General features: G+C 55.4%; 1 protein-coding gene across 6 annotated transcripts; it reads left to right on the forward strand.

The window, feature by feature from the left end:
* Positions 1-406: 406 nt before the first annotated feature.
* Positions 407-13,105, forward strand: LOC116813725 (zinc finger protein 517). 6 transcript variants are annotated; one of them, XR_009214845.1, is made up of 6 exons: positions 407-489; positions 4,420-4,498; positions 5,179-5,305; positions 5,664-5,777; positions 8,447-11,493; positions 12,864-13,105. XR_009214845.1 is itself a non-coding variant. In XM_032760868.2 (5 exons), the coding sequence occupies exons 2-5, from the start codon at positions 4,466-4,468 to the stop codon at positions 9,634-9,636; spliced, it is 1,464 nt and encodes a 487-aa protein (XP_032616759.1). In that variant the 5' UTR covers positions 407-489; positions 4,420-4,465; the 3' UTR covers positions 9,637-13,105. The 6 variants fall into 6 exon arrangements, 3 of the variants coding, with proteins under 3 accessions (XP_032616759.1, XP_032616760.1, XP_058299993.1); XR_004371041.2 differs by having other exon boundaries at positions 8,447-9,727; positions 11,332-13,105; XR_004371045.2 differs by having other exon boundaries at positions 460-489; positions 5,103-5,305; positions 8,447-9,727; positions 11,332-13,105.
* The last annotated feature ends 1,591 nt before the right edge of the window (positions 13,106-14,696 follow it).

Genomic DNA, 14,696 nt, shown 5'->3' on the forward strand with positions numbered 1-14,696 from the left:
AAAAGCGAGACTCGGGCTCAAAAACAAAACAAGCCATACTAAACAATGTCATAAATTTATATAAGAGACCGACCCCGGTCCGACGCCCCTACTCCGCCGTTCCTGCGGGTCTGGGAGTCGATTCCGCGCCCTGCTCCCCAACCCCCGCAGGCCACCCGGGGGCAGGGAGTGGGCGCAAGGGATGAACGTTCGCCGCCTCCGATCCCGGGGGAAAAGGAGCGCCGAGAACGTCGACACCCTTCCGCTCCCCTCGGGCCTGGGACTGATGCCCGGTCTCGCCCCGAACCCCCCAGGCGCGCCCCTCGCTGGGGCCCTGGCGACCGCCGCGCCGCAGGGGCTGGAAGGCGTCGAGACGCGAGCGCCATCGAGGCGCGCGGTCCTCCAAGCCTCCCAGAGCGGCGCAGCGGCCGTTTCCGGGGGCGGGGAAGGAACCGGAGCCTGAGAGCCGGGCGCCCTGCGCTCCTCCCCGCGCTGTCCCGGCGGCCCAGGGTGAGTCGGTCCCGGCCGCGGGGCGGGGACTGGGAGGGGCGCGGTCCTCCGAGCCCGGCCGGGTGGAGGCAGTAGCCCCTGCAGTGGGCGCGCGGAGCTCGGCAGGGAGCGGACCCGCAGCCGGCACTGCCGCCTCCGCTCGCCTTGGGTCCTGAACCCTTATCGGGGCGAAGGGCCCTGCGCCCCGGTCCATGCTGGCCGTGGTCGGGGGCGTGCGGCCGGGTCCCCGAGACCCGCTCCGCCGAGCCGGACGGTTGCGCAGAGATGAGGCTGCAGGCGGGGAGGCCTGGCGAGTTGGGGGCTGCTCCGGGGAGGACCAGGCTCTGGTCCTCGCTTCCGCCCGAGGGCGGGCTCTTCCCCGCAGCCTCGCTCCCCGGCGGACGCCTTTTCCCGCAGCTTTCATTTACCCTGCGCAGTTTTGCCCCCTCCCCGGGTTGGGGCATTTATTGGACCAACAGTCATTTCGTAAATAGCCGTTGGGTATTTAACTGTGACCGTTCCGGTGCTGGGGACCCCGCAGTGAGCGGGCAGCACCCCTCGCCTCCAGGAGCGTGAATTGTAATAGAGGTGAGGCGTTAGTGTAACAGGCAATAACGCAGCAAAATAACTTTTGGTTTTGACAAGGGCCACGCACAGAATAAACCAAAGAAATAAAATTGTGAGAGTTCGGGGGTTAGGGTAGCCTTGGCGGTCAGGGGAGGCTCTGTAAAGAGTTAACATTTGGCCGGGCGCAATGGCTCACGCCTGTAATCCCAGCATTTTGGGAGGCCGAGGCGGGCGGATCACGAGGTCAGGAGATCGAGACCGTCCTGGCTAACACGGTGAAACCCCGTGTCTACTAAAAATACAAAAAATTAGCCGGGCGTGGTGGCGGGCGCCTGTAGTCCCAGCTACTCGGGAGACTGAGGCAGGAGAATGGCGTGAACCCGGGAGGCGGAGCTTGCAGTGAGCCGAGATCGCGCCACGGCTCTCTAGGCTGGGCAACAGAGGGAGACTCCGTCTCAAACAACAAAAAAGAGTTGACATTTGAACTGAAACCTGCTGGCGGAGAGAAGCAGCCTCAGATCCCTGAGGAGAAACTCCCAGGCGGGGGAAGAGAGAGAAGGCTGGCATGGCTGTGGCGTAGTGAGCGGGGTGCCCCAGGTCCCGGAGGAACAGGGCTTATTCTATGTATGGAAGGAGGTAACCCCTCCTAGTCTTCCAGACCCCAGTTAAATGTGACTTCCCCCAGTAACATGTCTTAGTGGCCCTTCATCTAAAATTAGCACCCTCCTCCCCTTGACATTTTCTGTCTCAGCAACAGCTTGATCTGTTGTCATATCACTGCTCGATTATTTTTAGCTCAGTGCTGTTTAGTCTGATTGAATGTTTATTTCCTAATTCCAAAGATAGAACTAAAAGCAGGTTTTTTCCCCCTCTAACCAGGTAGCCCCTCCCTGAGGACATGCATTCCCTAGACATGAGCAAACAAAAAGCAGCAGTAACTTACCCCTCCTAGTCCAAGTCCAACCCTAGTCCTGGGTTGCAGTTCTTACCAGAGTGGAGGGTGGTATGTGTTGAGAGGTCAGGGGTCAAGTCTTCTGGCAGCCTCATACCCTGAGATACTCTGGTTGCCTTGTTGGGGTGAGGACAACACGTGTGGCCATCGCAGTGGCCCAGGTGGGTCCTGCCACAGACTGCCCTGGACAGACAGTGCGTGGGGGCTGGGTGGGGGTGGTGTGGCCCTGCTCTTCCATGCGTTTGCAGTGTGCGCCCTCTGTGCAGGGGCGATTCACGAATCTGTCTGATCTACCCCCATCGCCCTTTGTACCCTAACGTGTCAAAAGGGCTCTGCGGCCAAATGTCACTTCACAGCATTGTGACCAAGCAGCTGTCCTGCCTCTAAACACATGCTCTATTTTTATTTGAGAGAGAGCCTCACTCTGTCCTCCAGGCTGGAGTGCAGCGGGGCAAACTTGGCTCACTGCAGCCTCTGTCTACTGGGTTCAAGTAGTTCTCCTGCCTCAGCCTCCCAAGTAGCTGGGATTACAGGTGCGTACTAGCACACTCGGCTAATTTTTGTATTCTTAGTAGAGAAGGGTTTCACCATGTTGGCCAGGCTGGTCTCGAGCTCCTGACTTCAAATAATCCGCCCTCATCGGCCTCCTAAAGTGCTGGAATTACAGGCATGAACCACCGTGCCCAGCCTCTAAACACATGCTTTTTGTTAACTGATGCCTAATGGGAAACATCTCTTTACAAAGTAGCAGCTACTTAGAGGGCTCCAGCTCTACAGAAATGGATAGCCCTGGAGACCTTCACCCAAACCCAGGAGCTCAAGTGTCTGTTGAAGGGAAGAGTGAGGAGACCAGGGCCTCAGGCCTACTCTATATACGTCAGCTTAGAGCAAAATTATTGTTTTGTTTTGTTTGAGACAGAATTTCACTCTGTTGCCCAGGCTGGAGTTGGTGGCATGATCTCAGTTTACTGCAACCTCTGCCTCCTGGGCTTAAGGAATCCTCCCAGGATGACCAAGGTGGCACCATTGCACTCCGGCCTGGGCAACAAGAGCGAGTTGGAGTCTCGCTCTGTCACCCAGGCTGGAGTGCAGTGGCGCGATCTCGGCTCAATACAAGCTCCGCCTCCCAGGTTCACGCCATTCTCCTGCCTCAGCCTCCCCAGTAGCTGGGACTACAGGCGCCTGCCACCACGCCCGGCTAATTTTTTGTATTTTTAGTGGAGACGGGGTTTCACCGTGTTAGCCAGGATGGTCTCTGTCTCCACCGCACCTGGCCAAAAAAGTCTTAAATTAGAAAAACAGAAAGAGGCCGGGTGTGGTGGCTCACACCTGTAATCCCAGCACTTTGGGAGACTGAGGCAAGAGGATCACTTGGGTCCAGGAGTTCAAGACCAGCCTGGGCAACATAGTAAGACCTCATCCATAATAAAAATTTTAAAAAATTAGCTGCCCCCTACAGGTGGCATGCGCTTGTAGTTCCAGCTACTCAGGAGGCTGAGGTGGGAGGATTGCTTGAGCCCTGGGAGGAAGTTGAGGCTGCAGTGAGCTGAGATCACACCAGTGTGCTCCAGCCTGGGTCACACATTGAGACCCTGTCTCAAAAAAAGGAAAGAAAAATAGGAGAAAAACAGGAACCACTCGTAATTCTGTGACGTGGAGAGAACTAGGGTTCTATGCTACCAGCTTTGTTTTTCTGCTTACAGTCTGCTTGTTTCATGTGGTAAAACGCAAGAATGTTTTCTGATGTTCCCACAACATGGTTTTATTGGTTGCAGAGTCACTCATTTCATAATGAACAGTGTTGCCCAGGCCGGAGTGCAATGGTGCAACCTTGGCCGTTCTGGGAGGAGATCTTAAGCCCAGGAGGCAGAGGTTGCAGTGAACCGAGATCATGCCACCAACTCCAGCCTGGGCGACAGAGCGAGACCCTGTCTCAAACAAAACAAAACAATAATTTTGCTCTAACCAGTCACGCTTTGTTCATTTCATAAATCCTTTCTGAGCACATGCTGTGTGCCAAGCCCTTCCTCAGGCCCCACGGCTACAGACCAGAGGCCTTGTCTAATTGGGGAAGGCAGATAAGGAGCAAGGAAGTTAACTTGTCTTATGTCAGATGGCATACTGCTATGGAGAAAAATAAAGCAAGGAGCGAGGATAAGGAATTCCCAGGCAGGAGGGGAGGTGGCAGTTTTAAAAAGGGTGGTCACAGCAGGCCTTCCAGCAAGGTGGCAGCCAGAAAACATTGGAAGGAATGGGTGTTCCAATGGAGAAGCCTGGGTGCAGCTTCTCCTTGGGACGTGAAGGAGGTGGCTGATGTGATTGCCCCAGCACTTTACCCTCTCCTGCTCCCTTCTGGATCTGGAGGGGCCTTTTGGGGGGCTGGAGGGCCTTAGGCCTGGGCTCCTTCCACTCATGGCTCTATATTCCCCCAGAATTCACTGTCTGTAGCACCTGCTGCTCCACAGAGGGTACCCTGGAATGGCGATGGCACTCCCGATGCCTGGACCCCAGGTGAGCACCCCCTGAGCCTGTCCACTGCCCCAGGAGACTGCTTCGCCCCTAGCCTCAGCTTTTCAGCCCTGAGAACCTTCCAGGTTGCCTCATACCCACCCACATCACAGGATGGAGTCTGCAAGCGGAGGACAGCCTCCTCGCTCTGTGGCCAGGCCTCACACATGGCTCTGCCAAATCCCTCCAGCCTTTGGGCAGAAGTGGGCTTCCTGCGGCCTCCTGTGGCCCCTAAGCTTCTATGGTCAGCCATTGAGGGCAGGGTCCCTGTCCTTCCCCAGTGCCTGCCTCCTTCCTGGTGTGAATGGTCAGCCCATCCTCCGTCTCCTGATGCTGACTCACTGCTGGTGTTAGAAATTGAGACCCAGAGGGTGGGGAAGCTCCCCACCAGTGCAGGTCCTCCTTCCCCAAATCCCTGATAGCCTGTGGAGAGGGTGAGGCCAAGGTTGGGACCCCCTTCCTGGTAAATCTCTCTCCCTCCCCCAAGCTCAGTTTTTTCCTCTTCCTCTCTGGGGCTTCTGCCTCACTCGGGGAGTGTTGGGCTGCCCTTTCTCTGCTGGGCCCTGTGGATGCAGCAAAGATCTGCAAGGAGAGAGGTCTCTAGCAGATCACGCAAATGTTTCTCATCTGCTGGATTCTCACCGAGCCCTTGACTGCCTGGATAGCGGAGTATGTGGTTGCAGGAAGCTGTTGTGTTCGAGGATGTGGCTGTGTACTTCACGAGGATAGAGTGGAGTTGCCTGGCCCCCGACCAGCAGGCACTCTACAGGGACGTGATGCTGGAGAACTATGGGAACCTGGCCTCACTAGGTGAGGGCTTCTGCCTTTGGTCCTGGGGCTGGGAGGTGCGTCTGTGTTAGCTTCAAAGGAAGGTGGTTCCATTCCAGATTCAAGGTCTGACACATTTTCGAGGGGAAGCTGGAGGCTCCCCAAGGAGCCCCTCTCTGCTTCCTGTTGGGCATCCACTGCCAGTGTCAGCCTGCCTGAGGCTTCTCTCCTGGGGCAGGCCCCCCATCTCCCCCTGGCCACCTAGCTGCCCCCTCCTGGGATAGTGAATGTTCCTGACCCACTCCAAGCACTCTGTGCCCCTGCTGGCCTCCAGCCAGGCACCCGGGTGTCCCTCCTCCCTCCTGTACTGATACATGCTGCTTTCCTTCTCTGAGCTTAGGCTTTCTTGTTGCCAAACCAGCACTGATCTCCCTATTGGAGCAAGGAGAGGAGCCGGGGGCCTTGATTCTGCAGGTGGCTGAACAGAGCGTGGCCAAAGCCAGCCTGTGCACAGGTGAGTACAAGGCACTGGAAGGCCTGGGCTGCTGCCGCACCGCAGGGCGTGTCGTGTGCTGCCAATGCGGCCTGGCCTCCGTGCAGCCCTCTGCAGGTCCCTTCTCCCATAATGGGAGGTGTGTGTGTTTAGCTCCTCACAACAGGGCCAGATTTCCTACTAACTGCCTTGCTTGTAGGTCTAAGGTCAAAACTAACTTATGCAGGAAGACCCAAGTGCATGAGTTTTCCATTTTGGTGTCCCCAAGGTGTCAGGGGCCAGGTCTGTGCACACAGTGGCCATTACCCTTGGGTTGTGTAGGGACCAGTCCTACAGGGTCTGTGGGTTTTTCTCCTCATATGCAGAGACAAGAGATTGTAGAAATAAAGACACAAGACAAAGAAATAGAAGAAAAGACAGCTGGGCCCTGGGGACCAGTACCACCAAGACGTGGAGACTGGTAGTGGCCCTGAATGCCTGGCTGCGCTGTTATTTACTGGATACAAGGCGAAAGGGGCAGGGTAAAGAGTGTGAGTCATCTCCAATGATTGATAAGGTCAGGTGTCACATGTCCACCGGACAGGGGGCCCTTCCCTGTTTGGCAGCCGAGGAGGAGAGAGAGACAGGACAGCTTACGCCATTATTTCTTCTATGCATTTTAATGACTTTTAGTACTTTCACTAATTCTGCCACTGCTGTCTAGAAGGCAGAGCCAGGTGTACAGGGTGGAACATGAAAGTGAAACAGGAGCGTGACCGCGGAAGCACAGCATCACAGGGAGACGGTGAGGCCTCGGGATGGCTGTGGGCGAGTTTGACTGATGTCAGGCCTTCCACAGGAGGTGGTGGAGCAGACTCTTCTCTAGCTACCATGGGGAAAGGGAGACTCCCTTTCCAGGCCTGCTAAGTAACTGGTGCCTTCCAGGCACTGGGGCTACTGCTAGACCAAGATCTGCTAAGTAGTGGGCCTCTTCCCAGGCACTGGCGTTACCGCTAGACCAAGGAGCCCTCTAGTGGCCCTGTCCTGGCATGACAGAGGCTCACACTCTTCTGGTCACTTCTCACCGTGTCCCTTCAGCTCCTATCTCTGTATGGCCTAGTTTTTCCTAGGTTATAATTGTAGAACAGAGATTATTATTATTATTTTTGAGATGGAGTCTCGCTGTCGCCCACACTGGAGTGCCGTGGCGCGATCTCAGCTCACTGCAAGCTCCACCTCCCAGGTTCACGCCATTCTCCTGCCTCAGCCTCCCGAGTAGCTGGGACTACAGGCACCCGCCACCACGCCCGGCTAATTTTTTGTATTTTTAGTAGAGACGAGGTTTCACCGTGTTAGCCAGGATGGTCTCAATCTCCTGACCTTGTGATCCGCCGCCTCGGCCTCTCAGAGTGCTGGGATTACAGGCGTGAGCCACCGCACCCGGCCAGAACAGAGATTATTATAATATTAGAATAAAGAGTAATGCTACAAGCTGATGACTAATAATATTCATATATCATCATATCTATAATCTATTTCTAGTATAACTATTCTTATTTTATATATTTTCTTTATTACACTGGAACAGCTTGTGCCCTCGGTCTCTTGCCTTGGCACCTGGGAGGCTTGCTTGCCCACAGGTTGCTTTGGTTTTCCTGGTTCCCTATGGCCCGTGTGCCAGGGACTGAGCTCAGGGCAGTGGAGGCTGCAGAAAGAACCTTGAGTTGGGGAGGAGGCCCCCAGTCCCGGAGGTCCGTGCAGGCACCTGCTCTACGCACCTGCCCAGACGTGTGCTGAGTGAATGAACTGTGGGTGAACTCTGAAGGAGAGAGGAGTAAAGAACGTGGCTGTGGGGTGAGGTGCAACTTGCACCTCATGCCTGGCCTGTCTTCCCTGCCAGACCTTGGGCCTCTCCTATGCGCTCCCCTTGAGCTAGCCTCGCACAGTGCTGGAGCCATTATTAGCCTTTTTGTTCCCTTCTCACCTGAACCCTGATTTATTTTATTTTTATTACTATTATTTTTTTGAGACGGAGTTTTGCTTTTGTCGCCCAGGCTGGAGTGCAGTGGTGCGGTCTTGGCTCACTGCAACCTCTGCCTCTTGGGTTCAAGCAATTCTCCTGCCTCAGCCTCCTGAGTAGCTGGGACTACAGGCGCCCGCCACCGTGCACAGATAATTTTTGTATTTTTAGTAGGGATGGGGTTTCACCATGTTGGCCAGGCTGGTTTTGAACCCCTGACCTCAGGTGATCAGCCCACCTCGGCTTCCCAAAGTGCTGAGATTAGAGGCGTGAGCCGCTGGACCTGGCCTGAAACCCTGATTTTAAAACCTCTGGCAATAATTTCTCAAACCTCCCTACACGTCTAACAAAGACTGTCTTCACTTGATTGTGGTATCATTTCACAGTGTAGATGTGTATTGAATCATGTTGTACACCAAAAATATATACAAGTTTTGTTTTAAGACAGTCTCACTCTTTCGCCCAGGCTGGAGTGCAGTGGCCAGATCTCGGCTCACTACAACCTCTGTCTCGGTTCAAGCAATTCTCTTGCCTCAGCCTCCTGTATACAAGTTTTATTTGTCATTTATACCTCAGTAACGCTGGGTGTTGGGGGAAGACTTGGGATTAAAAAGGTTCTGTCTTCAAACAGTGAGTTCGTTTGTGAGTGTAGAGGCTGGATCATCCTTCCGTTTTCTGTTCCTTCTCTCAGATTCCAGGATGGAGGCTGGGATCATGGAGTCTCCTCTGCAAAGAAAGCTCTCCAGGCAGGCAGGACTGCCGGGCACCGTGTGGGGGTGTCTCCCCCGGGGGCATCCCGCACCACCCCACCCGCACGGCGGTCCTGAGGACGGGTCAGCTAACCCCACCCACCCCCGGGCTCGGGAGCACAGCGCCTCCCCAAGGGTTCTGCAGGAAGACCCGGGCCGGCCTGTGGGGAGCTCAGCCCCTCGCTACAGGTGCGTGTGCGGCAAGGCGTTCAGATACAACTCGCTGCTGCTCAGGCACCAGATCATCCACACCGGCGCCAAGCCCTTCCAGTGCACGGAATGCGGGAAGGCCTTCAAGCAGAGCTCCATCCTGCTGCGGCACCAGCTGATCCACACTGAGGAGAAGCCGTTCCAGTGCGGCGAGTGCGGGAAGACTTTCCGGCAGAGCACGCAGCTGGCTGCGCACCACCGCGTCCACACCCGCGAGCGGCCCTACGCGTGCGGCGAGTGCGGCAAGGCCTTCAGCCGCAGCTCCCGGCTGCTGCAGCACCAGAAGTTCCACACCGGGGAGAAGCCCTTCGCGTGCGCCGAGTGCGGCAAGGCGTTCTGCCGCAGGTTCACCCTCAACGAGCACGGCCGCATCCACAGCGGGGAGCGGCCCTTCCGGTGCCTGCGGTGTGGGCAGCGCTTCATCCGAGGGTCCTCGCTCCTGAAGCACCACCGGCTGCACGCCGAGGAGGGCGCCCAGGACGGCGGCGCGGGAAAGGGAGCCCTGCTCGGAGCTGCGCAGAGGCCCCAGGCGGGGGACCCGCCCCACGAGTGCCCGGTGTGCGGGAGGCCGTTCCGACACAACTCCCTGCTGCTGCTGCACCTGCGCCTACACACGGGCGAGAAGCCGTTCGAGTGCGCGGAGTGCGGCAAGGCCTTCGGTCGCAAGTCCAACCTCACTCTGCACCAGAAGATCCACACCAAGGAGAAGCCCTTCGCGTGCACCGAGTGCGGCAAGGCCTTCCGCAGGAGCTACACGCTGAACGAGCACTACCGGCTCCACAGCGGCGAGAGGCCGTACCGGTGCCGCGCCTGCGGGAGGGCCTGCAGCCGGCTGTCCACCCTCATCCAGCACCAGAAGGTGCACGGCCGCGAGCGCCGGGAGGACACAGAGGGCAGGCGGGCGCCCCGCTGGGCTTCCTGACGACGGGGACGACAGGCCGAGGATTCACGCGGGAAGCCCACCTGAGCCGGCGGGGCCCCAGCGCAGAAATTCAGAACCCCACGTCCTGAAGGTGAAGCAAAGTCTAAAGAAAGGGCCAGCTCCCACCAGGAGCTCGGCTTCTTGCTCCAGCCGGGCACTGGGGAGGGAAAGGGCACCAGGCAGCCCGTGGTGTGGCCTCAGGAACCACCATCAGCCACCATTTCCTGGGACCTTCTGGAAATGTCCAGGAATGGGCAGGAGGGAGGGAGGGAGAGGCAGCTATGCTCAGTCCCCAAAGAGCAGGGCACAGGGGACGCCATAGACGCATATGCAGCTGAGCTCCCCACAGGCCTGCCGGGGTCTTGCTGCGGAACCATTGGGCACAGCCAGGCCTTAGCACCAGGCCCTGTGTGGCGGTGAATTTCGGGTGGTGTAAAGCCGACTCAGAGGATACAAGGTGCCTTAGGTGGCTGCCATGTCTGCTGCCTGTAATCCCATCACTTTGGGAGGCTGAGGTGGGAGGTTTGCTTAAGCCCTGGAGTTTGAGACCAGCTTGGGCAACATGGTGAAACTTCTCTACAAAAAATTTAAAAATTAGCCAGGTATTGTGGTCTGTGCCTGTAGGCTGTAGTCCCAGCTACTCAGGAGGCTGAGGTGGGAGGATGGGTTGCCCTGGGAAGTCAAGGCTGCAGTGAGCTATGATAGCACCACAGCATTGCAACCTGGGTGACAGAGTGACACCCTGTTAAAAAAAAAAAAAGCCTAGATGTCTGGTGGAGCTCTATCTACCTTTCTTTTTTTGAGACAGGAGCTCTCTGTCAGCCAGCCTGGAGTGCAATGGCACAATCATGGCTTACTGCAGCCTCCAGCTTCCAGGTTCAAGTGTTTCTCCCACCTTAGCCTCCTGAGTAGCTGGGACTAAGGCACACACACTGCACCTGGCAGCTGGCGAAGCATTGTTTGTGAGTGTGTGAGGATGTTTTCAGTGGACTCCGTGAAGATCGGCCCTCAGCGTGGGCAGGCACATCCACTTGGCTGGGGGCCCAGATGGAACACAAAGGGAGAAGGGAAGCAAATTCTCTTTTCTGGAGGGAGACACCCATCTCCTGCCCTTGGACATCAGGACTCCAGGTTCTTTGGCCTTTGGACTCAGGCTTGCCACAGAGGTCTCCCAGGGCTCTTGGCCAGTCAGCCTCAGAATGAGAGTTACACCACTGGCTTCCTTGGTTCAACCGCCTTCTTACCTGGACTGAACCTCACTAACGGCTTCTCTAGGTCTCCAGCTTGCAGACAGCCTGTGGGAGGACTTCTCAGCCTCCATAAGTGTGTGGGCCAGTTCCCCTAATAAATCCCCTCTCCTGGCTGGGCACGGTAGCTCCTGCCTGTAATCTCAGCATTTTGGGAGGCAGAAGTAGGCGGATCACCTGAGGTCCAGAGTTCGAGACCAGTCTGGCCAACATGGTGAGACCCCGTCTCTACTAAAAATACAAAAATTAGCTGGATGTGGTGCTGGGTGCCTGTAATCCCAGCTACTTGGGAGGCTGAGGCAGGAGAATCACTTCAACCTGTGAGGCAGAGGTTGCAGTGAGCCGAGATTGAGCCACTGCACTCCAGCCTGGGTGACAGGGCAAGACTGTGTCTCAAAGAAATAAAAATCCCCTCTCCTAAACTCCATTATTGGTTTTGTCTCTCTAGAGGACCCTAATACACTGCCCAGCAGAAGCCAGGAAGGAAGCCCTGCCAGCTCAGAAGGTGGGCCAGGAGAGAAGGGTGTGGCCAGAAGGGGAGCCGGTGGGGGTGCTGCATCCTCTTGGCCCCACTGGGAGCACCTTGTCACCCCTAACAGATGAAGAGAAGGTGAGGGGGGATTGAGTTACCTGCCCACTGGTGTGTCAAACTCCATGGTGGGGGTGGGAACATGCAGACCTGGCCCCTCCAAGGCCCACTGCTCCCCGGGCTGTGCACCCCACAGTCCGTGCCAGGGGCTGCAGAAAGAGCCACGGGAAGCCTGGCCCTGGTAGGGCACCAAGATGGGGAGGGCTAGATCCACCCTCCAGAGAACAAGAACCCTGGGCAGTAGCTGGGACATGGTGGGGGAGGCTGAAGGGTTGTCCCTGAGCATCCCCAACATGGGGCTTGAAGTCTGGGCCATGGGCAGAAAAGCATGAAGGTCAGGGTCAGCCTGGGGAACCAAGAGCTGTGCCAAGATCCCTTCCACCTGGGAAACCAAGGGCTGTGCCAAGATCCCTTCCACCTGGGGCAGCTGCCCACATGCCCGCCACTGGGTCCCATTGCCTGAGACTCCCGGCAGGTGCCTCTCTGAGTCTTTGTCCCATGCTGGAAACCGGGATGTGCAGCACGCACCTTCACACCTACAGCACAGACAGCGGGAATAACAACTCTTCTGGGGATCCAGGGTTTCTGGTGTCTCCAGGTTTTTCAGGCGCCACCACGTTCCTCTCATCCAGATGTTGGCGCCCAAGGTGGAAGCAGGTCGTGGCATGCCCGGCCCAGCTGCAGGCCGAGCGCAGATCCCATGGTGAGCGTGGGATCCAGCCCAAAGCACAAGCCACACACAGCCCACCGGGTTGAGTGGGCAGGTACCTCCAGCAGCCTGGAGCTGTGAGGCCCTGGGCAGGGGCGTTGCCGGCCGTGGAGGTCTCCCGCTGGCAAAGTGGCACCGAAAGAGTCCTGTGTCATAACCAGACTCACTTGTAGCTTCTGTTGCTCTCCCTAGCTATTTCCAAAGCATCCAGGATAGGTTCATCTCAAGACATTTTTTTTTTTTTTGAGACGGAGTCTCGCTCTGTCGCCCAGGCTGGACTGCTGTGACGCGATCTCAACTGACTGCAAGCTCTGCCTCCCGGGTTCAAGCGATTCTCCTGCCTCAGCCTCCCGAGTAGCTGGGACTACAGGCGCCTACCACCATGCCTGGCTAATTTTTTGTATTTTTAGTGGAGACGGGGTTTCACCATGTTAGCCAGGAAGGTCTTGATCTCCTGACCTCATGATCCGCCCACCTCGGCCTCCCAAAGTGCTGAGATTACAGGCGTGAGCCAACGTGCCCAGCCCCATCTCAAGACATTCTAACTCATCTTGGACACAATCCATTTACTCTGTGGACCCCGTTCACAGAACCTGGAGTCCCTGCTCACCTTCCCCAACCCCTTATTGCTGGGTCACGTTCACAAGTTTCTGTCTCTTTTTGTTCTCGGTCCCGGTCCCAGCTCAGGTCCAATCAGCTTCTGAACCTCTATTGTGCAGCGCCTGAGACAAGGTGGGAGAGACACGGACAGTACGCTCAGCCAGGTGCAGACTGCAGACGGGAAGCAAAGGCTGAGACAGGGAGGGAGAGACGCCGACAGTACGCTCAGCCAGGTGCAGACTGCAGACGGGAAGCAAAGGCTGAGACAGGGAGGGAGAGACGCCGACAGTACGCTCAGCCAGGTGCAGACTGCAGCCAGGAAGCAAAGGCTGAGATGGTGGGAGAGACGCCGACAGTACGCTCAGCCAGGTGCAGACTGCAGCCTGGAAGCAAAGGCAGTGCCACCCTCTTTCGGGGCATTTCTGGTCACTCCAGTCTGCTGGGAGGATTCCGTGTCTCACCAGGAGACTCAGGCATGGACCTGGGCTGCCACTTTCTTTCTTCCTGTTACATGGATCTGTCTACCATGCCCCAGACCCAACACCTCAGCCTTCTCAAAGCTGCACTGCAGAAGGTCTAGCCAGAGCAACCTGGTTAAGAGAAAGACATAAAGGGCATCCAAATACTTCCTTCCAAATGAGGAAGCCAAATTGTCCCTGTTTGCATTCAACATGATCTTATATATAGAAAACCCTAAAAGCTTTATCAAAACATTCTTAGAACAAACAAATTCAGTAAAGTTGCAGGATACAAAATTAACATACAAAAACCAGTAACATTTCTACATACCAACTGCAAACTACCAAAAAAAGAAACCAGGAAAGCAATTCCATTTACAATAGCTACCAAAACCAAAAAACAAACCTAGGAATAAATTTAACCAATGAGGCCGGGCGCGGTGGCTCATGCCTGTAATCCCAGTACTCTGGGAGGCCGAGATGGTGGATCACGAAGTCAGGAGATTGAGACCATCCTGGCTAATACGGTGAAACCCCATCTCTACTAAAAATACAAAAAATTAGCCGGGCCTGGTGGCACACACCTGTAGTCCCAGCTACTCAGGAGGCTGAGGCAGGAGAATCGCTTGAACCTGGGCGTTGGAGGTTGCAGTGAGCCGAGATGGCACCACTGCACTCCAGCCTGGATGACAGAGTGAGACTCTGTCTTAAAAAAAAAAAAAAAAAAAAAAAAAATGAGGTTAAAGAGCTCTGCAAGGAAAATTATAAAATACTGATGAAAGAAACTGAATAGGTCACACACAAAATGGAAAGTCATCTCATGTTCATGGATTGGAATAATTAATTTGGTGAAAATGACAATACTACCAAAAGCAATTTACAGATTAAATGCAATCCCCATCAAAATACCAATGCCATTCTTCACAGCAATAGGGAAAAAAATCCTGAAATTCATATACAACGACAGAAGACACTGAACAGCCTAAATCAATCCTGAGCAAAAAGAACAAAGCTGAAGGCATCACACTACTTCAAAATATAGTACAAAACTGTAATAATCAAAACAGCATGGGCCATGCACAGTGGCTCATACCTATAATCCTGGAACTTTGGGAGGCCAAGGTGGGCAGCTTACATGAGGCCAGGAGTTTGAGACCAGCCTGGCCAACATAGCAAAACCCCATCTCTACTATAAATACAAAAATCAGGCTGGCGTGGTGCACACCTGTAATCCCAGCTACTTGGGAGGATGTCTTGAATCCGGGGGCAGAGTTTGCAGTGAGCCAAAGTCGTGCCACTGCACTCCAGCCTGGGGAACAGAGTGAGACCCTGTCTCAAAAAACAAAACCCAGCATGTTACTGATATAAAAACAGACACATAGACCAATAGAACAAAATAGAGAACCCAGAAATAAGTCCATATATTTAGTCTACTGATTTTCAACAAAGGTGCCAAG

The sequence above is a fragment of the Hylobates moloch genome, unplaced genomic scaffold (assembly GCF_009828535.3).
Source record: "Hylobates moloch isolate HMO894 unplaced genomic scaffold, HMol_V3 SCAFFOLD_9, whole genome shotgun sequence".
Taxonomy (NCBI): Eukaryota; Metazoa; Chordata; class Mammalia; order Primates; family Hylobatidae; genus Hylobates; species Hylobates moloch.

Coding starts and splice junctions, on each gene's coding strand:
- LOC116813725 (XM_032760868.2), top strand. CDS start 4,466: ATGGCGATGGCACTCCCGATGCCTGGACCCCAG. Junction 5,306..5,663: donor TGGGAACCTGGCCTCACTAG/GTGAGGGCTTCT, acceptor CTCTGAGCTTAG/GCTTTCTTGTTGCCAAACCA. Junction 5,778..8,446: donor CAAAGCCAGCCTGTGCACAG/GTGAGTACAAGG, acceptor TCCTTCTCTCAG/ATTCCAGGATGGAGGCTGGG.